The following is a 26,134-nucleotide window of genomic DNA, read 5'->3' on the forward strand; positions in this document are numbered from 1 at the left end:
ACAGCGAGAGCTGAGCACTCATTGGCCGAGGGCCATCATGTGACCGCGGAGGCCAGGGGGCGGAGCTCAAGGGAAAGGGGCGGGGACAGAGCGAGAACGCGGGAGACGGCGCGGGGAGCTGAGCGCCGATTGGCTGAGGCGGCGTGACGGCTGGGGCGGTCATGTGACCGCGGGCGGAAGCGGGCGCGTTCCCGGCGCCTCGGGCCCGCGGTTGGGCCGGGGCCTCCGGAGCCCCCGATCCCCCCAGGCCCGCCCCGGAGCTCCGCCCCGGCCCCGCCGGCCGTTGCCCCTTCCCAGCGCTGCGTTAAGGCCCCCGGGGCAGCCGGGCGGGGGCAGCGGCCTCGTCCCGGGCTGCCCGTTCTGTTCCCGGGGCCGCGCTGTCCCGGCGCTCCCGCCTTGGGGTGCCTGCGGGCGAGGTGAGCTGGGCCCCGGCCCCTTGAGCTGCCGCAGCGGGTACACAAACCCCTTCCCGGGGCCTCCGAGCGACCGGGGCCGGGGGTTCAGCCCCTCCGGGGCCCCGGAGGTGCCCGAACCCCGCGCGGGTCCCAGCGAGGGAACGGGCAGCGGAGCGGCCGCCGTTCCCCCCGGCGCTGCCTCAGTTTCCCCGGCTCCGCGTCCGTCTGTCCGTCCCTCCCGAGCCGCCCAACCGGTCGTGCAGCTGCCCCCGCTCGTTCCACCCTGGTCATGGTTGTTTTCCCCGCTCCCGGTGCCCTGAATTGACGTCAGGGGCCCTTTTGGGGACCCACCCACCGCTTGTCCCCCCTCCCCGCGCTCCCCCGGCTCCTTTTTTCCCCAGAAATCCATAAAAACCGGCGCTCTGTTCCCTCTTCCAGGTCTGCGGCGGCTCCTCGGGGATGGTTTTGGCCACCGGATCCCCCCCCAGGAGAGTTCGTGGTGTCGGTCACGCACGGTGAGTCCCGGTTTTGCACATTCAGCTCTTGCTTATCACAAAAACGGCACCGGGCACCTTTTTACAGAGGGAAGAAAAAAAAGAGAAAATTAAAAAAAAACCCCACCCGCCAAAGCCGGGGTTATCGCAGATCCTTGTTGTATCGATCCCGGCCACGTCTTATCAGCCCCGCACGTACCAGCGGCTCAAAAATGCCCCGTAAGTGCCGCTTTGGGCCGGATAATCTCAGAAATCTCCGCGGCGGAGCAGAGTCCAGGCGGTGCCGAGCGCTAATTACCACAGCGCTCGAGCGAAATGGCTTCTTAATTAAAGCTACCGGGTTGATAACGAGCCCCGGACGGCGCAAAACCCACCTTTCCCCCCGTCAAAAACAATGTCGTTTGTTGTGAGCTCAGCGGGTTTTTTTTTAATAGTTCTTTAATAAACGATAAGGTTAAAACGTCGCGGGTGTTTTCGGGAGACTTTGGAGCGTCTCAGCGGCTCCTTTCGGGGAACCCTGCGCCCCAGGGGAGGGTGGGGATAGGAATAAATAGGGAGGGAAGCGCCGAGTGGGGCGTCTGCTCCCCGAAACCGCCGCGATGCCCAAGAAATACACCCTGAACCCCGGCCCGGCCGGCTGCGAGTTGGGTGAGTATCGCGCCATCCCGCCCCAAAACCCCCCCGCGTCTGGGGGAAAAAATGTCCGTTTTCCAGCTGCGGGTTTGGGGTTTAATTTCCCTCCTCACGCCGGCAGCTCGGCGCTGAAATTAACCCCGCAACGGTGGAATCTCTTGGATTTCTCTTAATTTTTCCAGGATTTGGTCACTTCAGCAACACCATGATATTTTTTTTATTAACCAAGGAACATGGATTGCAAAACCTTTTGGAGGAAAAAAACCCCTTTTTTGGGGGAAAAAAACCCAAGGAATCGCCTTTGAGCTGCGCTTGGTGAAGGGCTCTGTGTTTTGGGGGGGAAAAATATCCTTTTTTGGGGAAAAAAACACCTTTATGGGGGGGAAAAAACAAGGAGCCGCCTTCGAACTTCACTCAGCAAAGGGCTCTGAGTTCTGAGGGGTAATAAAAAACGGGGAACACATAGAGGAAGAGAAATTCTGCAAAAACCTGCATTTCTGGGGAAAGAAAAGAAAATCAAAGCCAAAGGAAGACTCTTTTCCCCCAAAACATGGAGGATTTTTGGGGTGCAGCTGTGTTCGGCAATAATTCATTAACGTGTGATTCCGCGGCCGCTTATTGGCAGCCAAAAATCCCCAAATTGGGGGTTTTGGCAGGAAAAGCGCCGGGGGGGCCTGGCTGCAGCCGGAGCTGCTGTTTGGGGCAGAAAATGGTGTTATTGGGAAAAGCTCGGGGCTGGGGGGGTTTGTCCCCAAAGATGGGGCTGCGGGTTGTGTCCCCCTGGGGCTGGTGTGTCCCCACCAGGGCCTGTGTCCCCTCCCCAAGGTCTGTGCCCCCCCAGGCTGTGTCCCCAAGGTCTTTGTCCCCATGGCTTGTGTCCCCTCACAGGGGCCTGTGGCCCCCCCCCCAGGACCCATGGCACCCTTGTCAGGGCCCGTGTCCCCCCTCCCGTGGTCTGTGTCCCCCCTCCCGTGGTCTGTGTCCCCCCTCCCGTGGCCTGTGTCCCCCCCCATGGCCTGTGTCCCCACCCGGGGCCCGTGTCCTGTCCCGTCCCCGTTGTCCCCCGCTTGTCGCCGTCCCTGTCGCGCTGAGCGCGTCACGGGGGGGCCGGGCCGGGATGAGGCGTTGGGAGCAGCGGGGCCGGTGAGCGCGGGGATCCCCCTGGGGGTGATCCCTGAGGGGTGGGACGGGGGATCCCCCCTTGTTCGGTCCCTGGGGGTGTCCCTTGAATGTGCTGGGGGGGGTGGGATCCTCCCTCAAGTGATCCCTGGGGGGTTTCCCCCCAACTCCCGTTGAGTGATCTCTGGGGGTCCCCTGGATGTGCTGGGGGGGGGGGAATCCCCCTTATTTGATCCTTGGGGGGATCCCCTGGGTGTGCTGGGGGGGATCCCCCTCATTTGATCCTTGGGGGGATCCCCTGAGTGTGCTGGGGGGGATCCCCCTCGTTTGATCCCTGGGGGGGGTCCCTTCTATGTGCTGGGGGGTGTTACCCCCTCAGCTGATCCCTGGGGGTCCCCTGGATGTAATAATGGGGGGGGATCCCCCTTATTTGACCCCGGACACATATTTGTCTGCCTGTGTCCCCCCCGGAGCCACCGTCCCCCTGCGAAGTCCCCGCGTGTCCGGGGCCGGAGGTTCCTCCCAGGAGGGCCGTGACCCCCCGGGGCGCACAGAGCTCGTTAATTAGCCCCCAAACGAGCTGCGGAGCGTGGGGGTTGTCGGGAGAGCGGGACGTGCGGTCGTTGACGGGACAAGGGACACAAGGGACACGTGGGACACGGGTTTGGGGTGTTTGGGGAGATGCAGTGACCCCCCCTGGCTCCGCCTCCCTCCTCTTTCCCATTTTCCAGCGCTTCTTCCCCAAAATTTCCACAGTCTCGGGCACGGCCGTGTGTTTTGTAAGAGCGGGTCTGACCCCCGGCCTCGCTGGGCGCTACCAGGGGGATAATTAGCAGGTAACGAGCTCTTTCACCTATTTAGGCACCAGCCAGGTGATGCGGCTGAGCCGGGACAGGAGCCGATGTCACCAACAGGTTTCGTCATCTCAGGGGTGACTTTTCCACCGGGTTTTGTGCAAAATCCCAGTTTTTGCAGGGTGGACGCTGGGGTGACCCGGTTGCCGGTGTTGCCGGTACCGCTCGCCCAGTTTCGGTGGGTGTGTTTGCGCCCGGCGCCGCTTGTATAACACACTGGGAGGAACGGGGTCGGGCTCTTGGCGTGGCCGACCCACGGGAGTGAAGCAAATCCCGAGGGCTCGGCCCCAGAACCGCTCCCAAAACAGTTAAAGATCGCAGCGTCCACATCAAACGCCAAAATCTCAATGGCAGGAACTGCTCCCGAGGCTTTTTGAGGCTTTTTTTCCACGTTCGGCTCCTGTGTTTAACCCTTCTTGGCTTTGCAGGCGAGAAATAAAAGACGCTGTCGGACCGAAACTTGTAATTTTATCAGTGAAAAGAGCGGAGGGGGGGACGCCCCGTTTTTCGCTGCCCAAACAACAGCGTCAGTGTCTTTGCTCTTTCGGTCAGAGCGACCTCGTGATGTTCTGCGCTCGGTTCTTTTTCGCCTCATTCCGAGGAATATCCCTCGTGGGAGTTGAGCCGGGTATAAAGTCAAACCCACCCGTGGTTTCCGCGAACGTTCTGGCTCCGAATGAGGAGCCGCTTTGAATTCACGGAGATGACGGGTTGAAGGAGCGATAAATACCCATCATTTTATCCCGCGCTTTCTTTTTCCTCCCTAATTAACAAGAGCAGCGTCCGGGCGGCACCAGACCCGTTATTTTACCAAACCACCCAACGCCGACACAGAACGGGCCAAAAAAAGACCCACATCACAGGGGCGTTTTCACTGGTTTTTTGCAACTTTCTGCTTCCCGGCGAGGCCGAAAACATGCGAAACTTTTCTTGGTTTCCCACCCAACGGGCCCATCCGGCCCCGCGGCTGCCGCTGCAGATAGAGGAGCCGTTCGGGGAGGAGATATCGAGGCGCTCGCACCCCTAACGAACATTCCCCCAGGTCATTATCTCCCCTTTCGCCTTTATTAACGAAGGACGTGCTGCTGGGTAAGGGCTGTTTCTCCTGGAGGAATATTATTTTATTTATAATATTTATAATCTTGTTTATCCTAGGGAAAAGCTGACACATCGCTTAATTTTAGCTGGTTTTTTTTTTTCACGGAAGCGCCTTAAAAAGGAGCTTTAAGGCAAGAACAGAGCGCGCGGAAAATTAAAAGCTTCGCACCGGCCTCGAGACCAAACTCCGGCGGTTCCCACTCGGCCGGGGAGCAGCAAAAATGCCAGAAAACGCGACGGTTTGGCAAAAAGCTCGGGTGAATTCTGGTACGTGCTCGTCCAGAGCAAACAGTGGGGTTATTTGCAGAGCGCTGGGATAAATAAACCCCGTCCCCGAGCGCTCAGCAGGTTCGTCGGGAGCTCCCGGGGCAGTTTTATTTATTCCTTATTTATTCGCCGTCCTGCCCCAGGGTCAACGCGTTAAAACCTTGAGCATATTTGTGCAGATAAGGAACAGTCGTCGTCCTGCCGGCGGGGAGCGAAGCGAAACTCTCGGGATTATTTTAGCGCTGCAAAACCGCCTTTGGAGCCGGTTCTGGAACGGGGGGATTCATCTTGGAAAGTCTAAAAAGTCGGCTCAATTCGCTGAAAAATTAATTCCTGCCTCGCGTTTTCATTTTAGGTCTTTGCCGAAGCGATTTTTGCCTCGTTAGAAGGAAAACTCTCATTAATATACGACGGGTTTGGGGGGGGATTAAGCGCTTTACAAACCAACCGTAGATATCGGTGGGACTTTGCTTGTCCTTGAGGGGCTTGGGGAGGGTTTTTTGGGAGGGAATTTGACCTTTTCAAGCCCGGAGCTTCACCCAGAGCCCTGTCCCGGCTGCTTTCTGCGTGGGTTACATGTAAAAATACACCGAAAATTACATCGCGCCCTTAAAAGCGACTTGGGGTGGTTTATAAAAGCAACTTGGGGTGGTTTATAAAAGCAGCTTGAGGTGATTTATAAAAGCAACTCGAGATGCTTTACCAAGGGCGCGGTGGCGCAATAACCGTGTGCCTGGAAGGGATGGGATGGTTTGTCATTTTTCCTTTTACACATCGAGGAAATTCCACTATTTTGTGGAGTTTCGCAACCGGTGCCATCCTGCAAACATTGGCGGCTTCGCTCGCCCCCTCTGCTGTTGTCGCAACAGGAGTTTGTAACAAATTTGGGGGAAAAAAAGGTCCCTCCTGGCGCTGCGGAGCTGGGAAAGGGCCAGGGGGGTAAATCTAGAGCTGCCGGTTCGCTCGACCCTCTCGTCGTTTTAAAATTCTCCTTCTTGACGAGGTTTTTATTTCTCTTTTTCAGTCAGCGTGGCCAATCTGAAGCAGCTCCCGAAGGCTCCGACCATGGGGAACGCCGACGCAGACTCGAAGGCGTCCTACGGTACGGCTGCCCCCGCTTTCCCTCGCAAATCCGCCTTTAATTCCATTAATTCCTCCAAAAAACACCCCCCCCGAGGCCTCGCCGTGCCCGTCACCGCGACCCTGGTGGTCGATTTACATCCCCGGGGCTCGTTTAACGAGACCGACGAGCTGGTTTTGAGCAAACCCGTCCCTGTCCCGCCCCGGTAACCGCAAATCCTTTGCGCAAACGGCGTTTGGGAGGCAGGGGGAGGAGGAGCGAGCGATGATGCAACGGGGAACCGGGTAAAAGCGCCGGGCGCCGCGTCCGCCCCGCGCTCAGCAACCGGGACACGTGCGGCTCGGCGGCTTCGGGAGCGAAATGCCGCATGGGGCGAGCAGCAGTGAGACCAACCCTTTGCTGGAGGGGGGAATCGGGTGGTTTTTGGAGGCCGGAACGGGCGTTTTCGTGGCGGCAGCGGCGCGTTTGCGCGGCCGGGGTGGGAAGGGGATTCTGCGGGATAACGGGGTCCCCCCGGAGCCAAGCCGCTCACAGGTTATATGTTCAGATGGGGGGTTTGGGGGTAAATCTATGCGTAACGGTGCAAAAACAGCCGCGGGTTTCTCTCGGGCCCGGCTCATTCCGTGCTGGTGAATCGTTATGGCCCTGGGACGGCTTTTCTTTAATTAATCTGGATTAAATCACCTGCCCCTCACCGCCCGGGAGAGTCTGGGCAGGGCAGCGCGATCTCTTAGGCCGGGCTTACACCAGGATGTATTATTTTCATTTAATCGCCTCTTCACGGTCTAGTGAGCATTAACTAAGGGCCGGACATCCTGGTTTTGCTCTGCCTGGGAGTCTGGCTGGTGTTTTTCCATATTTCCTCCGTTTTCCCCACAGAAGAGGCGGCGGGGGAGCCTGGCGGGGCGCTCAGCACCGTTTCCAGCAGCATGAACCCGCTGCAGCCGCCCGACGCCTCCTCCGAGGAGCCTTTTACCACCTACTTCGACAGCAAGATCCCCATCCCCGACGACGAGACGGTGAGAAAACCCCGGCGGAAAAATCCACGGGCGCTCGGGCCCGGCGTGAATCATTCCCTCGGGTGCCGGTTCCCCTTCTCCCGCCTGGAATTAGTGATTTATCCCTCGGGATTTCTCTCCCGCAAAGCTCCGAGCAGCAAAACCTGCTAATAAGCAGAAAAGCGTCTCGTTTGTAGCCCCGGAGACCTTGGTTCTTTGTTCCCTTATCAAGGAGAAGGCAGCAGGAGCCTTGGCCGGGCTCTGTAACAGCCGGGGGGCCGGTGCCCTCTTGGCTTCTGATTAAGCCACGAGGCGGAATTTGGGGCTGCAGGCGCAGGAGGATTCACCTCCCACCCGCGTTGGCACGGGCCTGGCCGCGGCCGGCCACAGCTTGGTCCTGAGCGCTTCAGGATTTGGCCTGACTGGCCCTAAACTCGCTAAATTAGGACTGTGAGGTCTTAAACTCTCTAAATTAGGGCTCTGTGGTCCTAAACTGGTTCGATTAGGACTGTGTGACCCAAAACACATTCGATTAGGCCTGACTGGTCCTAAACTGCTTTGATTAGGACTGTGTGACCCAAAACACATTTGATTAGGCCTGACTGGTCCTAAACTGGTTCGATCAGGGCTGTGTGGTCCAAAACTCGTTCGATTATGCCCAGAGACCGCTGGGGAGCTGAGGGTGGGACGACGTGACCCGCGCCGCTTCCACTGGCGGCAGCGAGGGAATGAACCCCAAACCCCGGCTGTTTCTTGCCGGTTTTTGTGCCCGCTGGCCGGGGGTCCCGTCCCCCACGCCGGGCCGTTCCTGACCCTCCGTCCTCCCTCCCGCAGCACTCGTGCTTCAGCTTCCGCAAGCTCTGGGCCTTCACGGGCCCCGGGTTCCTGATGAGCATTGCGTACCTGGACCCGGGCAACATCGAGTCGGATTTACAGTCCGGGGCCGTGGCCGGATTTAAGGTCAGTGGACAAACCCACGGGTTCTAAATGCTGTCAGTTGGGCAAAGGAGTGGGGGAGAGCGTATAGAGTTTAATATAGAATTATTTTGGGTGGAAAAGAGTTTTAAAATCATCGAGTCCAACCGTTCACCCAACGCTGGCGCTAAAATGTCCCCAAGAACCTTGTGCGTTCAACCCCCCAGGGATGGCGACTCCAGCACGGCCCTGGGCAGCCTGGTCAATGCCCCACAGCCCTTTGGGGAGGAAATCACCCCAAATTTCCACCCTCAGCCTCCCTGGTGCAACTTGAGGCTGTTTCCTCTTCTACACCAGCATCACCCCAGTTTCCCCAGCATCACCTCAATTTCATAGAATCACAGAATCGTTTCGGTTGGCAGAGACCCTCAGTATCATCGAGTCCAGCCATAACCCAACTCCAGCACTAACCCGTGTCCCTGAACCTCATCCAAACACCTTTTCAACCCTCCAGGATGGCGACTCCAGCACCGCCCTGGGCAGCCTGGTCAATGCCCTTTGGGGAAGAAATCACCCCAAATTTTCAGCCTCCCCTGGTGCAACTTGAGGCCATTTCCTCTGGTCCTGTCGCTTGGTAGCAGAGCCCGACCCCCCCAGCTCCTCGTTTCAAATCATTGTAGGGAGCGAGAAGGTTTCCCGCAGCATTCACATGCGCGAAACACCCTCTAAACGTCCCTAAAGCACATTTTCAAAAGCCGGGGAGATTCCCAAAGGCGCCGCTGAGGCTCGGGGGGGACCCCAAACCTGGTTTCTGGGCGTTTATTTCTGTCCCCTTGTCCCCGCAGCTGCTGTGGGTCCTGCTGCTGGCGACGGTGATCGGGCTGCTGCTGCAGCGGCTGGCGGCGCGGCTGGGGGTGGTGACGGGGCTGCACCTCGCCGAGGTTTGTCACCGCCAGTACCGCAAGGTGGGTGACACCGGGGACACCAGGAGCGTCGACTCGTGGCCCGTTCGGCGTCAAATCCGCCTCGGGAGGCGGCGTCTGGTTCCCTGAAATACATTCTTGTCGTCGCGTCTTGATTTTGCTCTGCGAGAAGCCGGGGGGTTGAGTTGGTTTGTTCGGGTTTGGCTCGTGATGGAAAATAAAAAACAGATTTAGGGGGAGGTTTTAATTGTAGCAGCGAAGGGCTTGTTAAGAGCCGGGGCCGTTAGCGGTGGGGACGCCGTGGGTCGCGTCGGTGTCTTCCCCGTCTTAGGAAAGCGGGAGGTGAGCGAATGTCCCAGCGTTTGCCAGCGAATCGCAGGCAGAGTCGGGAATAAAACCTGGGATTTTGGGTGTTCTGAAATTCTTGGTGCTTAAATCAGCTCCCGGAGCCGTGAGGACAGAAAAGGCCCTTCAGGACGAGGCGCTTCTGCGGTTGTTATGTGTCCCCGCTTACAAAACGGTCTCGGTTTGCGTAAGGACAGGCCCCGTGTCTCATCTCGTCCCTCGGGAAAGCGGGTGACGTCCCCAGCTCTGCGGTTTGGGTTTCTCACCCCCACCTGAGCCTTTGTCATCGCTCCGGTGCTCGATTCCGGCGCCTCGCCGCGCAGAAACCGCCCGTTCCGCTCCCCGAGTAATTCGGATTATAACAGTGACCCTGCGACGGCCGCAGCTAACGGGGATTTCTGCTCCGGGCCAGCCACAAAATCACAATTATCAACCCATTTTCCTCACCCCGGCCAGGGAACAAAGACAATTCCCGCCCGTGGAATCAACACATCCCCCTCCTCATCTGGGAAATTAAAGGGGGGAGATGTTTTCCCTCTTTTTCACGTTCTTGGGTGCTTTTTTCCCCTCCAGGCTCCTCGGATCATCCTGTGGCTGATGGTGGAACTCGCCATCATCGGCTCGGACATGCAGGAGGTCATCGGCTCGGCCATCGCCATCAACCTGCTCTCCATGGGCAAGTGAGTGGCGTTCGGCGCCGCCTGTGCCGAAACCCACGTTGATTTCCTATAAATCTCCCTAAACCTCAGCTCTTGGTAGGGGGTGATTCACCCGAGCTGCGTCTCGCCTGACTCAGCCTTTGGGGCCCGTTTCTTTTTTTTGCTTTAAGCAGAACTGCGGCTTCTGGGGTTTATTTTAGCTCGAAACGCAACACCAGGCTGCAGTTTTCCGGGGAAATTGTCCTTTCCTGCTAAAGCACGACCAGAAAAGCATCTCCTTCGGCTGGGAAATAGGAACGGGACAAGAAAACAGTGTTTTGCACCATTTAGTTATTAAAAGTCTCACTCGCTCGTGGTGCGGATGAGGGGTTTGCTGTGGAAATTTGGGGAGGGTGAGGTCTGATCTGAACCGTTTGTGCAAAAAACAACCCGACGGACCCTCGTCCTGTGCAGCCAAATGTCTCATCAGACCCCCCATCAAACAACCCTGGGCCAGCGCGGTTCCGTCCCCAAAGAAATCACTGAAATCAAGAGCGATTGGGGGCTCGGGGAGGTTGAAGTGTTGTGGGAATGCTGATTTTCACCCGTCCCCGCAGGGTCCCGCTCTGGGGCGGCGTCCTCATCACCATCGCCGACACCTTCGTCTTCCTCTTCCTGGACAAATATGGTAATTTCTCCTTCCACCTGTGAACTGAACCCGCGATTCGGCTTTTGCGCCTCTGCTGAGGGTTCTTTGTTTGTGATCCCTGCAGGGCTGCGGAAGCTGGAAGCGTTTTTCGGGTTCCTCATCACCATCATGGCCCTGACCTTCGGATACGAGGTACCGCCACCGAACAGGGATGCTTCCCCGGCCCCCGCCGCTATTCCCGGCCCCAAATGGCACCAAAACACGGCGAAAACCCGTCAAATTCAGCACGTTTGATGCTGGGTCTGTATTTCTGACACGTGGCCGCCGTCCGGCCCTGCTGCGTTTACTAAAAACGCCGCGATTGCCGTGGTTTGGTCCTGTTTTTACCAAACCCGCTGCGTTTGGAGTTACAAGCGTCTCTGAGCGAGCAGGTCATGCCACAAACGCCCCGTTTTTTGTGTTTCTGTCCCCAGTACATGACGCTGCTGCCGGGGCTGTTCATGCCCTGTGATGTTACTCAAATCATCGCTCCGTGTCCCGTTTTTGTTGTTTTTTCCCCAGTACGTGATGGTGCTGCCGGGGCTGTTTGTGCCCTGTGATGTTACTCACAATGGTTGCTCCATGTCCCATTTTTGTCGTTTTTTTCCCCAGTACGTGACGGTGCGGCCCAGCCAACGGCAGCTGCTGCCGGGGCTGTCCATGCTGTGGGATGTTACTCAAATCATCGCTCCATGTCCCGTTTTTATTGTTTTTTCCCCAGTACGTGACACTGCGGCCGGCGCTGTTCGTGCCCTGCGATGTTACTCAAATCATTGCTCCACGTCCCGTTTTTGTTGTTTTTTTCCCCAGTACGTGACGGTGCAGCCCAGCCAGCGGCAGCTGCTGCAGGGGCTGTTTGTGCCGTATTGCCGCGGGTGCGGGACGGCGCAGCTGGAACAGGCCGTGGGCATCGTGGGCGCCGTCATCATGCCGCACAACATGTACCTGCACTCCGCCCTGGTCAAGGTGAGCGAGCGCGCCAAAAAACCTGAAAAACGCCAAAAGAACGCGGGGCTGGCGCTGGGACGCTGCAGCGGGAGGCGCTTGGGTCGGCTTTTCTCTTTGGATTTGCTTTTTTCTTGGTGGGCTTTTCTCTTTGGATTTGCTTTTTTTGGGGGGGTTTGCTTTTTTCCTGGGTTTGCTTTTTTTTTTTCCAGGTTTGCTTTCTTTCTTGTGCTTGCTTTTTTCTTGGGTTTGCCTTTTTTTTTCTCGGGTTTGCCTTTTTCTTTCTCAGGTTTCCCTTTTTCTTTCTCAGGTTTCCCTTTTTCTCAGGTTTCCCTTTTTCTCAGGTTTCCCTTTTTCTCAGGTTTCCTTTTCTCTCGGGGTTTCCTGATTTCTCGGGTTTCCTTTTCTCAGGGTTTCCTTATGTCTCAGGTTTCCTTTTCTCTCAGATTTCTTTTATTTTCCTGGGTTTCCTTTTCTCTCAGGTTTCCTTTTTTTTCTCAGGTTTCCTTTTTTCTCGCGTTTGCTTTTTTCCGCCCCCTCGGCGCCTTCTGCTCCCGTCCCACCCCACACCCTGACACCGTAGAATCCCAAAGACAATTAAACATCCTCCGAATTCCCGTTTCTCACCCCGTCCCCCAGTCCCGGCAGGTGAACCGCTCCAACAAGCGCGAGGTGCGCGAAGCCAACAAGTATTTCTTCATCGAGTCCTGCGTCGCGCTCTTCGTCTCCTTCATCATCAACATCTTCGTCGTCACCGTCTTCGCCGAAGCGTTTTTCGAAAAGACCAACGCGGACGTGGTGAGTCGGGGAAATCCGGGCGACGCCGACCCGGGGAGGAGGGTCAGAGCGATAATGGCACGGGGGCAGCTCCGAGCTTTATTTTGGGTGGAAAAAGGGGGGAAAAGGGAGCGGGGGAGCTGACGGTTGGTGTTTAACCGCAGAACGCCGTGTGCAGCAACGCCAGCAGCCCCCACACCGCGCTCTTCCCCAACAACAACCAGACGCTGGAGGTCGACATCTACAAAGGGGTGAGGACGCGCCCGCCGCTTCGGGGTGAAACGCGGCGTTTCGGGGATCCCCAAAAACAGATCCCGGCGGATCCTCCGGCCTCGGGACCCGGCAAAATTATCGGTCGCTCTGTTGAGAAATTAGGAAAAAATTATTCAGGGAAAGGGCTGAGGTTCTCAGGGATGGGGGTTAATGGTTGGACTCAATGATCTTGAGGGGCTTTTCCAACCAAATTGATTCTAAGATCACCTCAGGGCTCAAAATGGCACCCGGGGTACCTAAAAAATCAGGCGTTTTTTACCCCGGTGTGTGTGCAGACGAGCCAAATTCTGCGCACGGAGACGAAATACTGATTTTATTAGAGTTCTACAAGTCTGGGTGTTGGATCGAACCAGCAGCCCAGAGTCTCGATCCTTTATATAAAATTTATCACTGAACACACCCTCAGGTCAGCCCCATAGCGCTAATTAATTACAGTATTTGCATACAAGGTAAATAACATTATTTTTACTGCGCTTGCTCAGTGAGTTCGGATTTTTCTCCTATTTTTATATTAAAACAATATTTTAATGAGCGAAGTTGACTTTAGCTTCAGCACATCCACAAAACGTGGCACTAATCACGCAGTAATCCGTGGTTGAGTTCTCGATTCTGGGGTAGGTTTTGTCCTACAATAAAAACTAATTGCTGCTGGACATAGAATCCCAGAATCACACGAATCTCCGTTCCAGGGCGCCGTCCTGGGCTGTTACTTCGGCCCCGCCGCCCTCTACATCTGGGCCATCGGCATCCTCGCCGCCGGGCAGAGCTCCACCATGACCGGCACCTACTCCGGCCAGTTCGTTATGGAGGTAATTAGCGATCCGAGCTGCCTCGGAATGGCACCAGAATCGCCTCAGGGCTCAACATGGCGCCACCAAAATCGCCTCAGGGCTCAACATGGCGCCAGAATCGCCTCAGGGCTCAACATGGCGCCACCAAAATCGCCTCAGGGCTCAACATGGCGCCACCAAAATCACCTCAGGGCTCAACATGGCGCCAGAATCGCCTCAGGGCTCAACATGGCGCCAGAATCGCGTCAGGGCTCAACATGGCGCCACCAGAATCGCGTCAGGGCTCAACATGGCGCCAGAATCGCCTCAGGGCTCAACATGGCACCACCAGAATCGCCTCAGGGCTCAACATGGCACCACCAGAATCGCCTCAGGGCTCAACATGGCGGCGCCAGAATCGCCTCAGGGCTCAACATGGCGCCACCAAAATCACCTCAGGGCTCAACATGGCGCCACCAGAATCGCCTCAGGGCTCAACATGGCGGCGCCAGAATCGCCTCAGGGCTCAACATGGCGCCGCCAAAATCGCCTCAGGGCTCAACATGGCGCCACCAGAATCGCCTCAGGGCTCAACATGGCGCCACCAAAATCGCCTCAGGGCTCAACATGGCGGCACCAGAATCGCCTCAGGGCTCAACATGGCGCCACCAAAATCACCTCAGGGCTCAACATGGCGGCGCCAGAATCGCCTCAGGGCTCAACATGGCGCCACCAAAATCGCCTCAGGGCTCAACATGGCACCAGGGGTACCAAGATGGCCTCAAGTTGCACCAGGTTGGAAATTAGGAAAAAATTATTCAGGGAAAGGGCTGAGGTTCTCAGGGATGGGGGTTAATGGTTGGACTCAATGATCTTGAGGGGCTTTTCCAACCAAATTGATTCTAAGATCACCTCAGGGCTCAAAATGGCGGCGCCAGAATCACCTCAGGGCTCAAAATGGCGCCAGAATCGCCTCAGGGCTCAAAATGGCGCCAAAATCGCCTCAGGGCTCAAAATGGCACCAGAATCACCTCAGGGCTCAAAATAGCGGCCCCTGGGGAACCAATTTTGGTTTTTTTGGCCTTGACACAAGACTCTACACTCGCCCTTGTTCTATGTCATTACGTTTCTCCCCGCCCAGCTCCCCAGCCTGCCCAGGTCTCCGGATGGCAGCGCAGCCTCCCAGTGCCAGCCGCTGCTCCCAGTTTGGAGTCGAGTTTGTATTTTTCCGCAGGGTTTCCTGAACCTGCGCTGGTCGCGCTTCGCGCGGGTGCTGCTCACGCGCTCCATCGCCATCACCCCCACGCTCTTCGTCGCCATCTTCCAGGACGTCGAGCACCTCACGGGCATGAACGACTTCTTGAACGTGCTCATGAGCCTCCAGGTGAGCGGGAACGCCTGGGTTTTGGAGGAAAAAGTTTTAAAAAGAAGCGTCTAGAACGGGATATTTCAGCCAAGGGTTTGCAGAGCGAGTTACCGCGGGGAAATGTTGATCTAGAGCTTATTTTAGTGTTGGGTTCACTCAATGATCTTGAGGGGCTTTTCCAACCAAATTGATTCTAAGATCACCTCAGGGCTCAAAATGGCGCCAGAATCACCTCAGGGCTCAAAATGGCGCCAGAATCACCTCAGGGCTCAAAATGGCGCCAGAATCACCTCAGGGCTGGATTTGAGGATCTTGAGGGGCTTCCCCGACCAAAATTATTCTGTGATCCGCTGAGGGAGGCGAGAGGATCAACCAGGGTCTGGAATTTCGTCCTTCTCCCAGCCGAGCGATGCCCCCGTGCCAATATTTTTGGGGAAAACGCTGTCGGATACACACAAACCTCGAGCGTTTATCTGCGTCGAGATAATCCGAATGATCCCCCCTCTTCATTCTGCGTTTTCTCCCCGATTCCAGCTCCCGTTCGCCCTCATCCCCATCCTGACGTTCACCAGCCTGCCCAGCGTCATGAACGACTTCGCCAACGGGCTGTGAGTGAATTTCCGCCTCCTTCCCCGCCCCGGCTGCACCTTTTCCCCCAAGTCTCACCCCAAATTTTCCCCGCAGGTTCTGGAAAATCGGCGGCGGGCTCGTGATCCTGCTCATCTGCAGCATCAACATGTACTTCGTGGTGACGTACGTCCTGGCGCTCAACCACGTGGCGCTCTACATCGGCGCCGCCGTCCTCAGCATCCTTTACCTCTCCTTCGTCGCCTATTTGGTGAGTTGCGTTTTGGTTTTTTTTCACCATTATTTTAAAACCATCGCGTTTTGGCGGGTGTTGAAGTCGCCCGCGGGGTCGGGGCGGATGGGGGAGTTGAGGCTTTCACGGCCAGATTCGCTCGGGAGTGTGTTTGTGCCGCAAATTCTGCCCCCCGCGCCCGTTCCTCTGCATTTTCCAGCGTTTCTTCGGCAATTTGCTGCTCGCTGGCGCCAAAAAGGACTCGATTTAACGTCACGGGGGGGTTGGCGGAGACACCCGGTTCCTCCGTACGTGTCTGTGCGGCCAAACATCTTATAAATATAACAAATCAAATAAAACAACCCCAGGACAACGCGGTTCCATCCCCAAAGACACCACTGAAATAAAGAGAGATTTGGGGCTCTGTGTGTAAAATCAGCCCGATTGGAGACTCGTTTTGGTCGGAAGATCTGGAAATGGGAATGGGAATGGAAAAGGGAATGGAAAAGGGAATGGAAAAGGAAATGGAAAAGGAAATGGAAAAGGAAATGGAAAAGGAAATGGAAATAGAAATATCCTTAAACCGTTAACACTGTCACCAAGCCGCGGCGCCGAGAACCTTCATCTTTTAACAATTAATTCCCCCACAAACGAGCGGAGTTGGGCTCCGGCTGCCGGCCCCGCGTTGTTGTTAATTAACGTCCCATTTTAATTGCAGACGTGGCTGTGTCTGATCGCCCTGGGGGTCTCCGCTCTGGCCTGCGGCCGCTCGGTAAGTGTCACCAGGACGCTCTTGACCGAAGATTCGCCTTCTCACCCCGAAAAATAGGCGCCGGGGGCCGTTCCGCACGAGGAGCCATCAGAGCCAGCGCGTTCCTATGGTTTACTGTGTGAACGTAGACAAACGTATGTGCGCTTTGCACAGGGGTACACGAAAAACACAAAAAACACACGAAAAAACATAAAAATAATCCCCCCGCTGTCCACGGCAGGAGCTGCCGCGCTGCTGAAATAACCCAAATTTGGGTGTTTTCTTTGCCGAATCGCACCCGGAAAGAGAATTTCTGGCGTTTTTTTCCAGACACTGACGCGTTTTCGGGCGCGTTTTGCTGCAAACTGACCCCTTTCCCTCGCCAAACTTTGGCTTTTTTATATATTTTTGGCGTTAAAACCGGCGGATTCTCTCGTCCCTTTCGCGTTTTAACGCCCGTAGCAGAAACACTGACGCTCCAGGTGCTGCTGCTCCTGCACGAAACTGGAGAATCTCAAAGATATAAGCTAAAAAATGAAATTTGCACATTTCGGGGCAATATTTGAAGGCCGTGACGCAACGTCCAGGGTCTCCCTTTGCTGCCGGGCTGCGCTCTGACCGGATTCGGTCGTTTTTTCACTTAAAAAACACTAATTCAAAGCGGGGCTGGATGCGGCCGCGCGGAGTGACACGGTGACAAGAAACCTCCGCGGTAATATTGTCATTTACTGGGTTTTTTGCTCACCCGGCGCCTGATTTTTGGTGCTCAGCAAAGCAAACGAGTCGCGACATCAATGGTTTTTGTGAATTTATTCCCTCCCGGGTGCGATTAATGCAAAAACGCTCTTTGTCGTTCCCCAAAATCCCCGTTTTCTGCCTCAAAACGCCCCGCGCAGAGGCCGCCGATGCCCTTTTGGGGTTTTATTCCCCAATCCTGCTTTAAATTCACTACAACCCGCCCTCCTCGTTAGCGATTTAATGACTGTCTGTTAATTTATCGCGTGATCGAGGGCTGATGTAGCAAATTATGACACAGAAAACTGCACATTTTGCTTCTGCGATGAGGGAAAAAAGGCTCGTTTGGGTCGTTCCTCCCGACCTGAGATGAATTTTGAGCTTAAATCCCACGTGGGCTTAAACATTCCCATGAGAAAAATCCGGATTATTCAGGAAATTTTCCCTTCTCTGGGCCGCCCTGGTTACAGCACCGCTCCACAAAGGGGGGTTTTTAGGTACAAAAATGCCTTTTTCTGGAGAATTTGGTCGGGATTGCCCTGGAGAGAGACACGAATGCACTTTGGGCTCGGTATAGCTTGAATTTCTGGGGTTTTTATGAACAAACGAGCCCGTTTTAATTATAAATGGGATCGTTTCTTACCCAAACCCGCCCCTCTTGGCCCGTCCCCCCTCCAGCATTAAAACACAAAATATTTCTCGTTTTTCCAGCGGGATTTAACCCCTTTATTGTAAAATTTGTTGGTTTTATCGCTATTTTCCCCAAAAACCAGCCATGGGGTGCGTTCTCGGTGGGATTTGGGGGGTTGTACCGGGGACGCTCTGTCACCCGCCGATTTGCCCAGATCTGGGGTTTTTGAGGGGATTGTGCTGAAATAACGACACTAAGCCGGTCGCTCTGCGCCTTCTCATTCTCCTAAAAACTGGTTTTATTTTTATCCCCCCCTGTTTCCGCCTCCGAACCAGTTTGTACAAACCAGCTTGTCCATTAAAAGACACGGATTTTTTTTCAACTTGGCTTCTCGGGTCTTTTTTTGGGGGGTTTTGCTCGGAATCGCTGAATCTCCTGCCCAGGGAAGGAATTTCTTCGGCTTTAGCGGCTTCTTTAGCGGCTTTTCCACGTCGTTCCTCAGCAAAATTACCACCGTTTTTACTGGTTTTATACTCTCCGCAGCCTTTTCTTTAAGCCCAGCTCAGCCCTGGGGATTTAAAATCGAGACAAATCAGCCCAAACGGGGTTATTAATTAATAAACCTCTGGGGGAACAGAAGCCCCAAATTTGGGGGGGTTCTGCACTGAGTTAAAGCCCCAAACGGCCCCGGGAGGAGCCAAACGACCCCCCCACAACCTGTTCTCTTAATTACCCACCCCTGTAATCACTTAGTGCTAATTAAGGCTCATCCACACCCCAAATTTAATTCAAATTGAGCGATAAATTAATTTACACTTAAGGGAGGGGATGAATTGATCCCTGACAGGGGATCAATTAACTAATTAGTAGAAGTAATATCAAGTGCTGGCTGCTTAATTACCCCTAATTAAGAAGGGCGTGGCTGTTAAGAACAGTCATGGCGGCACCTCCCGTCCCCTCGCGATGCAGCTGGGATGCTCCTGCGGGTTAATTAAGGGCTGGTAATTAATTAGCACCACTAAGCCCCGCCCCAGAGCTCAGGCTTCGCTAAACCCACCTCAACTCTGGCTTTGTTGAGCCGGGCTCAGCTTTAGCTTTGGTTAACCCTGCCCAGCCCGGGCTTTGTTAAACCCCCCTCAAGTCGGGTTTCGTTAAACCCTCCTCAACGTGGGCTTTGTTAAACCCCCCTCAAGTCGGGCTTCGTTAAACCCTCCTCAACGTGGGCTTTGTTAAACCCCCCTCAAGTCGGGCTTCGTTAAACCCTCCTCGATGTGGGCTTTGTTAAACCCCCCTCAAGTCAGGCTTCGTTAAACCCTCCTCAACGTGGGCTTTGTTAAACCCTCCTCAGGTCCGGCTTTGTTAAGCCGGGCCCAGGCCAGGCTGTTCCCAGCTCTAACTCTCACCCTTCGCCTCTTCCAGCACCGCTTGGGCTTCGCCGCTCGCCCCGAACTTTTCCTGCTCAACAACGTGGACGCCGACGCGCCCGTCGCCAGATGAGCCCGGCCCAGGGCAGAGCCGGGCTTAACAGAAACCGCGGAAAGCTCCGCCCCGACACTCCGGCTTAGGCAGGACCAGGTGCGCGGGCCGAACCGCCCAGAAAAGCTGGGATTGGAGCAAATCCCGCGGTTTCAAGGAGAATCGCGGGGAAGATCCCGGGTCCGAACGGCGACGACCTCAGGAGGGCGATTTCCCCTTTTTCTCTTGTTTTTTTAGCCCAAATAGTTGATCTAGGAAGGGATTTGTTGATTTTTTTCCCCCCCTACCCCGTGTTTGTTCCAATTCCCGGCTGGTAGAGACGTTCATCCTTTATTTTGGTTTTTTTTGCCTAATTTGGGTAAATTCCAACCCTGGCGAAGGGAGCGGAGCCCAAGTGGCGTCGCCGGCGATTTCCTGCGAGGAAAGAGAGAAACAAACCGCCGAAAACCACAGTTTTGGGGCAGTGACCCCGTTACACGGGGAATTTCCCAGTTTTGCCCTAAAACCGATTCGGGGCCGGTTTCTGCCTCAGGGCCGCTGCTGCTTTCAGAATTTTCATTTAAAAAAGGCGAATTTTGGTGCCGAGCTCTGTGCTGATGAAGCTTTTCGGCCCCTCAAGCCGGGCCGGGTTCCCACCCGCCCACGGAGCCGTTTTTCTGGCATTTCCAGAAGTTTTGGGTGCCCAAAAAACCCAAGTTTAAGCCCAACAAACCCCAACGCCAACACGTGTTTTTATCCCCGGTTCCTCTTTTCCTTCTGATTTCGGTTGATTTATTTGCAGCCCCAGATGGATGGTGGGTTTAGATCTTTCCTTTAATTAAATCTTCCGGATTTTAATTAAATCTTTTCCCAATTAAGGCTCTTTGTTCCTTGGCACCACTTTTCCCAACACGGCAGAGCCGGAATTTCCATTAAAAACATCAATTTAACCTTTTCTGTTCAGCTTTCAGCCCATTTTAGCAATAAACCTGCTGTTCCCGGCCCCTTTTCCTGCAGGAATTCAATATATTCCCAATTTTTTTCCACATGCAAATCGTGCTGCCGGGTTTAGGGTGACTAAATCTCGGGTTTAAGGTGAGTAAATCCCGGGTTTAAGGTGAGTAAATCCCGGGTTTAAGGTGAGTAAATCCCGGGTTTAAGGTGCAGGTGGGGCCTAAACACCCGGCGGGCGCTCAGGGATTTGGTCTCGGATTTTAACGTTAATTCTGAAGTATTTAAATCCCTAATTCTGGGGTATTTATCCCCAAATTCCGGCGTCATTAAACCTCCAGTTCTGAAGGAACTAAATCCCTAATTCTGTCGTATTTCTGCGCAAATTCTGGGGTCATTAACCCCCAATTCTGGAGTAATTGAGTCCCTAATTCTGGGGTATTTATCCCCACATTCTGTGGTTATCATCTCCCAATTCCAGAGCCATTAAAATGCAGTTTCTGAGGTCATTAAATCTCAGATTTTGGGGTATTTATCCCTAAATTCTGGGGTCGTCAGTGCCCGGTCCTGGGCTAATTAACCCTCAGTTCGGGGGGTCATTAAACTTTCCATTCTGAAGGAACTACTTCCCTAATTGTGGGTTATTTCTCCCCAAATTCTGGGGTCATTAAACCTCTAATTCTGGGGTAATTAAGTCTCAACTGTTGGGGTATTTATCCCCGAATTCCGGGGTCATTAATCCCCCAGTTCTGGGCAAATTAACCCTCAATTCCGGGGTCATTAATCCCCCAGTTCTGAAGTGGTTAAGTCCCTAATTCTGGGGTCATTAATCCCTCCATTCTGGGCTAATTATCCCCCTATTCTGGGTCATTAAACCTCCAATTATGGGCGAAATAGCCCCGATTCTAGGGTCATTAAACCTCCAAATTCTGAGGCCATTAAAGCCCAAGTTCTGGGGCAATTCAGTCCCTAATTCCGGGGTTTTTCTCCCCAACCCCGCGCTGATTATCGCCCAATTAACGGCTCGTTCCCGGGGCGGTGACCGTGGCCCCGCCCGCCCCCAAAGCTCCGCCCCCTCCCAAGCTCCGCCCCCTTCCGGGAGTGGGCGTGTCCCCGAGAGGCCCCGCCCCCGCCCTGCGGCGCCTGGAATGTTTGGCGGTAAACACGGCGAGGCCCCGCCCCCCCGCGCACCTCCCGACCAATCCCCGCGCCGCGGCTCCGCCCCGGCCCGCCGCTCGCCCAATCGGCGCCGCGCGGCCGTTTCAAGGCTCCCCCGCCCTCCCCGCCGTCGGTAACAAAATAACAAAGCGCAGGACGCGGCGCGGGGGGGGGGGGGAGGGGGGCCTGGAAACCGCCGCGGGGCCGCTGCGTCCGGTGGGCGCGTGCGGGGCGGCGCGGCCCCCCCGCGGGGGTCCCCCCCCAACCCCCCGGACCCCCCAACCCCCCGGGACCGGCGGAGGCGGCAGGTACGGGGCGGGGGGGGGCGGGGCTGGCGCGTGTGTGTCCCCGTAAATGACCCCCCCTGTGCCCCCCCTTCCTGTCCCCCCTATTGGTGCCCCCCCCTACTGCCCCCCCATTGGTGACCCCCATTAATGCCCCCCCCACTGTCCCTCTCATTAGTGCCCCCCCATTAATGCCCCCCCACTGCCCCTCTCATTAGTGCCCCCCATTAATGCCCCTCCCATTAATGCCCCCCCCCACTGTCCCTCCCATTAGTGCCCCCCCATTAATGCCCCCCCCACCCTCTCCTGTCCCCACGTTACTGTCACCCCCCCCCCCGATAATGTGTCACCCCCGCGGGGTGGGGGACACAGGGACACCCCGGGGTGGGGTTGGGGGGTGTCCCCAAATTCCCGTCCCCAGCCCCCAACAGGGACGCGGTGACCGTGACACCGCCCCCCCCCGGGTGAAGCGGGGACAGCGGGGGGGCCCGGGGGGGCCCGGCGGAGCGTGGCCGCGGCCCGGTTCAAGTAATCCAGGATAGGCTGTTCCAGCCCGGCCTGTTCCCGGTTACTTGTCCCGGGAGGCGGCCGGTGACGACACGGGGGGGGACAGGGGGGCAGCCCGGGGGGGTCCCTCAGCCACCTCTGCCCCACCTGAGCCCCCAGACCAGCCCCAGTGTCACCTCCCCTGTCTGTGCCCCCTCTGCCCTTTTTGGACGTTTTCTACGGATTTATCATTAAAAAAGTAAAATAAAAACCACACCAGGAAGTGGCGGCTCCTGGGGGGCGGGGGGCGCAGGGGGTGGGGGGCAGTTTGGGGGTGGGAATTGGGGACCCCCAGCACATATCCCCCCCCCCCCCCGAGCCTGTTCCCCCCACGGCTTTATTGAGCCTCAGCACCCCCCCAAACACCAGGGGTCAGGCTGCCCCACAGCCCCCCCAGTCCCACACCCCCAACTGCTGGGCTGGGGCTGAGCCTGACCTGGAGCTCAGCTTAGTGTGGGGCTGAGCCTGACCTGGGATGTGGGGCTGAGCCTGGCCTGAGCTGTGGGGCTGAGCTCAGTGTGAGGCTAAGCCTGACCTGGGCTGTGGGGCTGAGCTCAGTGTGGGGCTAAGCCTGACCTGGGCTGTGGGGCTGAGCTCAGTGTGAGGCTAAGCCTGACCTGGGCTGTGGGGCTGAGCTCAGTGTGGGGCTGAGCCTGACCTGGGCTGTGGGGCTGAGCTCAGACTGAGAGGCTAAGCCTGACCCGGGCTGTGGGGCTGAGCTCAGCGTGGGGCTGAGCTCAGCGTGGGGCTGAGCTCAGTGTGGGGCTGAGCCTGACCCGGGCTGTGGGGCTGAGCCTGACTTGGGATGTGGGGCTGAGCTCAGTGTGGGGCTGAGCCTGACCCGGGCTGTGGGGCTGAGCTCAGCGTGGGGCTGAGCCTGACCTGGGCTGTGGGGCTGAGCTCAGACTGAGAGGCTAAGCCTGACCCGGGCTGTGGGGCTGAGCTCAGCGTGGGGCTGAGCCTGACTTGGGATGTGGGGCTGAGCTCAGTGTGGGGCTGAGCCTGACCCGGGCTGTGGGGCTGAGCTCAGCGTGGGGCTGAGCCTGACTTGGGATGTGGGGCTGAGCTCAGTGTGGGGCTGAGCCTGACCCGGGCTGTGGGGCTGAGCTCAGTGTGGGGCTGAGCCTGACCCGGGCTGTGGGGCTGAGCTCAGTGTGGGGCTGAGCCTGACTTGGGATGTGGGGCTGAGCTCAGTGTGGGGCTAAGCCTGACCTGGGCTGTGGGGCTGAGCCTGACCCGGGCTGTGGGGCTGAGCTCAGACTGAGAGGCTAAGCCTGAGCTGACCTGTGGAGCTGAGCTCAGTGTGGCGCTAAGCCTGACCCGGGCTGTGGGGCTGAGCCTGACCTGGGCCATGGGGCCGAGCTCAGCCTGGGGGTGCGGGGCTGAGCCCGCTGCCCCCTCAGCCGCTGCCCCTCTCCCAGGTGTCCCCGCTGTCCCCCGCGTCCCCGTCGTCCCCCTCCCCGGCGCGGAAGCGCAGGAAGCCGCGCAGGCGCAGCCCCCCCCGCTCGGCCAGCAGGTCCCCCACGCTGCGCTGGGGGTCGTGCACGAAGCCCTGGGCCAGCAGCCGCGGCTCGTCCTCCCCCTGCGCCACGTCCCCCGGCGTCCCCAGCGCCGTGGGCGCCATGGCCACCACGTGCTGGGCCACCAGCCGCCCCAGCTCCTCCAGCTCGGCGGGCGGCGGGCGCGGCGGCGTCACCTTCCAGGCCACCAGCGCCCCGTGCGTCCCCATGGCCACCGAGCCCACGGCCACCGGCCCCGCGCGCGCCGGGAGCCACCCGTGGGCGTAGGCGCCGATGTGCCCGTCGTCCTCGGGCACCCGCAGCCAGGCCGCGCGACGCAGCCGCACGTTTTCGCCCAGTTTCCCTAAAAAAACAGCGCTGGCGTTGGCGGGATGTCACCCCTGTCACCCTGCGTGTCCCCCCGCCCCGTCCCACATCCTCGTCCCCAGGGAAAGGCTGCGGTGTCACCTCTCGGGGGTTTGTCAACCTGCTGGGGGTTGTTTGTCCCTCCCAGGGGTTTCTCAGTCCCCCAGAATTTTCTGCCCCCCCGCCTGGGTGTTTCTCACACCCCCTGTTTTTGGGGTGTCCCCCAGTACTCACCGATGGCCAAGGCCACCTTGTCACTCAGCAGGTCCCCCCCGGGCCCCGTCCGCAGCTGCGCCAGCTCATCCGCCTGCAGCAGGTGCTGGGAGAGAGGGGAGAAGGTTTGGGGGGGGCTCTGGGGGACATTTCAGGGCGTGTGTGTCCCCCAGGCCCCCCCTCACCCTGGTGCCGCAGTCGGGGGGCGGGGGGGCCACCCGGCACAGCTCCATGGTCCCCAGCGCCGCCTGCTCCACCACCCGCTGGAATTCCGCGTTTCTGGCCACAAAATCCGTCTCGCAGGTCACCTGTGGGAGCGACGGTGACGTGGCGGGGGGGGCGGCTCGGGGGCGTCCCCCCCACCCCGCCGGGTGTCCCCGTCACCCACCTCCACCATGACGGCCGCGGGCCCCTCGCGGAGCAGCCCCACCAGCCCCTCGGGCGTCCGGCGGCCCCGCACCACCGTGGCCTTGGTCCAGCCCTGACGCTGCGCCTGCTCCTGCAGCCAGGCCTCCGCCTGGGGGGCACGGGGGGCACTCACACACCCCCCCACCGCGCCTGCCCCCCGGGGATGGCGCCGCTTGGCCCCACCTGCCCCTGGGAGCCCCCCCCCGGGTCCCTGTCCCCCCCAGGTCCCTGTTTCTCCCCAGGACTCCCTCGGGTCCCTGTTTCTCCCCCCGGTTCCCCCCCAGTCCCTGTCTCTCCCCTCGGGCCCCCCCACCAAAGTCCCCTCCTTTCCCCCCCCACCCCGCTCCCCCTCCTGGTCCCCCCGTAGCTCCGCCCCTTGTCCCCCCCCAGGTCCCCGTGTCCCCTCCCAGACCCCCCCGGTTGCCCCAGGGTCCCCATTCCCTCGGTTTCCCCGCCGTGGCTCCCCCAAGCCCCCCCCGTTCCCCCCCACCTGCTGCCGGTCCCCCCCGTTGCGCAGCAGCGCGTCCCGGCACAGCACGAACGGCAGCCCCGTCCGCCGCCGCAGCTCCAGCAGCGCCTCCTTGTCCGCCGCCAGCACCGGCGGGGCGGCGCGGAACCACCGGCCCGGGGGGGCCTGCGGGGAGAACGGGAACCGTGAGCCGGGACCCCCAGGGAGGGGACCGGGGGGGGACTCGCCATCCCGGGGTGGGGAGGAGCGGGGCGGGGGGGGCCGGGAGGGCTCCGGTTTGCGGGAAGAACCCCCGGGGCGGCCCCGGTTGTGGGGGGGAAGCCCCGGGGGGGGTCCCAGGAGGGTCCCGGTTGGCGGGAGGAGCCCCGGGGGGGGTCCCGAGGCCGGAGAAGGAGCCCCGGGGGGGCCCCGCTGCGAGTGTGTAGGCCCCGGTCTGCGGGACGCAGCCCCGGGACGGTGGCGGGGGGTCCCGGGAGGGCCCCGGCGGGCGGGGGGAGCCGGGGGTGTTTGGGGGGGGTCCCGGGGGGGTCCCGGGGGTGCTGGGGGTCCCACCCGCGCCGCGCCGCTCAGCGCGCTCAGCGCCGCCCGCTGCATCCCGCCGCCCTCGCCTCCGCGGCGGCGCGCGCCGATGACGTCAGCGCGACCCTGAGTGTGCGAACCTGGCCGGGGATTGGACGAGGTATGAGTGGCGTCGCTCCGAGCGCGACGGAGCCGTGCGATTGGCTGAGGAGGAGGCGGGACCTCCCCCGAAGCCGCCATAGAGCTCCCCCGGGTCCTATAGACCGCTCCCCAGCCTTGGCCAGCCCGGGCGTCCCTCACCCTGTTGTCCTTGTCCCCAGTGTCCTTTGTCACGGTGTCCCTGACCCTGGTGTCCTGTCCCTGATGATCCCGGTTTCCCTTGTGTCCCTGCTCCCTGGTGTCCTTGATGATCCGGGTGTCCCTGTCCCCTGGGTGTCCCTGTCCCCTGCTGTCCCTGTCCCCTGCTGTCCCTGTCCCCTGGTTGTCCCTGACCCTGGGTGTCCCTGTCCCCTGCTGTCCCTGTCCCCTGCTGTCCCTGTCCCCTGGTTGTCCCTGACCCTGGGTGTCCCTGTCCCCTGGGTGTCCCTGTCCCCTGCTGTCCCTCACCCTGTTGTCCTTGACCCCCACGTCCCTTGTCCCGCTGTCCCTGACCCTCATGTCCCCAATGATCCCAGTGTCCCCAGCCGTCTCTGCTCACCCTGGTGTCCCCATCCCCTTGTCCCCTGGGGGGTGACACGGGCCCTGTCCCCTCCCAGTGTGTCGTCCCCCCCA

General features: G+C 58.4%; 2 protein-coding genes across 4 annotated transcripts; one reads left to right on the plus strand and one right to left on the minus strand.

Annotated features, from left to right (window-relative positions):
* The first annotated feature begins 169 nt into the window (after positions 1 to 169).
* Positions 170 to 19,952, plus strand: SLC11A2 (solute carrier family 11 member 2). 2 transcript variants are annotated; one of them, XM_065654201.1, is made up of 18 exons: positions 170 to 416; positions 834 to 910; positions 5,885 to 5,962; positions 6,821 to 6,960; positions 7,774 to 7,899; positions 8,700 to 8,819; positions 9,696 to 9,802; positions 10,378 to 10,448; positions 10,534 to 10,601; positions 11,259 to 11,414; positions 12,033 to 12,191; positions 12,335 to 12,421; positions 13,133 to 13,252; positions 14,448 to 14,597; positions 15,114 to 15,187; positions 15,264 to 15,417; positions 16,097 to 16,150; positions 18,915 to 19,952. In XM_065654201.1, the coding sequence occupies exons 3-18, from the start codon at positions 5,926 to 5,928 to the stop codon at positions 18,990 to 18,992; spliced, it is 1,701 nt and encodes a 566-aa protein (XP_065510273.1). In that variant the 5' UTR covers positions 170 to 416; positions 834 to 910; positions 5,885 to 5,925; the 3' UTR covers positions 18,993 to 19,952. The 2 variants fall into 2 exon arrangements, with proteins under 2 accessions (XP_065510273.1, XP_065510274.1); XM_065654202.1 differs by lacking the exons at positions 170 to 416; positions 834 to 910 and adding an exon at positions 2,625 to 2,665.
* A 2,167-nt stretch (positions 19,953 to 22,119) lies between these two features.
* TSFM (Ts translation elongation factor, mitochondrial) lies at positions 22,120 to 25,452 on the minus strand. 2 transcript variants are annotated; one of them, XM_065654203.1, is made up of 6 exons: positions 25,397 to 25,452; positions 24,866 to 25,009; positions 24,356 to 24,484; positions 24,153 to 24,275; positions 23,989 to 24,073; positions 22,120 to 23,752 (listed from the first exon to the last, which is right to left on the minus strand). In XM_065654203.1, exons 1-6 carry the CDS (start codon positions 25,436 to 25,438, stop codon positions 23,289 to 23,291), a joined length of 987 nt encoding a protein of 328 aa, XP_065510275.1. In that variant the 5' UTR covers positions 25,439 to 25,452; the 3' UTR covers positions 22,120 to 23,288. The 2 variants fall into 2 exon arrangements, with proteins under 2 accessions (XP_065510275.1, XP_065510276.1); XM_065654204.1 differs by lacking the exon at positions 24,356 to 24,484.
* Positions 25,453 to 26,134: the final 682 nt, after the last annotated feature.

This window comes from Caloenas nicobarica, chromosome 33 (genome assembly GCF_036013445.1).
Source record: "Caloenas nicobarica isolate bCalNic1 chromosome 33, bCalNic1.hap1, whole genome shotgun sequence".
Taxonomy (NCBI): Eukaryota; Metazoa; Chordata; class Aves; order Columbiformes; family Columbidae; genus Caloenas; species Caloenas nicobarica.

Coding starts and splice junctions, on each gene's coding strand:
- SLC11A2 (XM_065654201.1), top strand. CDS start 5,926: ATGGGGAACGCCGACGCAGACTCGAAGGCGTCCTACG. Junction 9,803..10,377: donor AACCTGCTCTCCATGGGCAA/GTGAGTGGCGTT, acceptor CCGTCCCCGCAG/GGTCCCGCTCTGGGGCGGCG. Junction 15,188..15,263: donor AACGACTTCGCCAACGGGCT/GTGAGTGAATTT, acceptor TTTTCCCCGCAG/GTTCTGGAAAATCGGCGGCG.
- TSFM (XM_065654203.1), bottom strand. CDS start 25,438: ATGCAGCGGGCGGCGCTGAGCGCGCTGAGCGGCGCGGCGCGG. Junction 24,485..24,865: donor ACGGGGGGGACCGGCAGCAG/GTGGGGGGGAAC, acceptor CGTGCCCCCCAG/GCGGAGGCCTGGCTGCAGGA. Junction 24,074..24,152: donor CCCCCGACTGCGGCACCAGG/GTGAGGGGGGGC, acceptor CCTCTCTCCCAG/CACCTGCTGCAGGCGGATGA.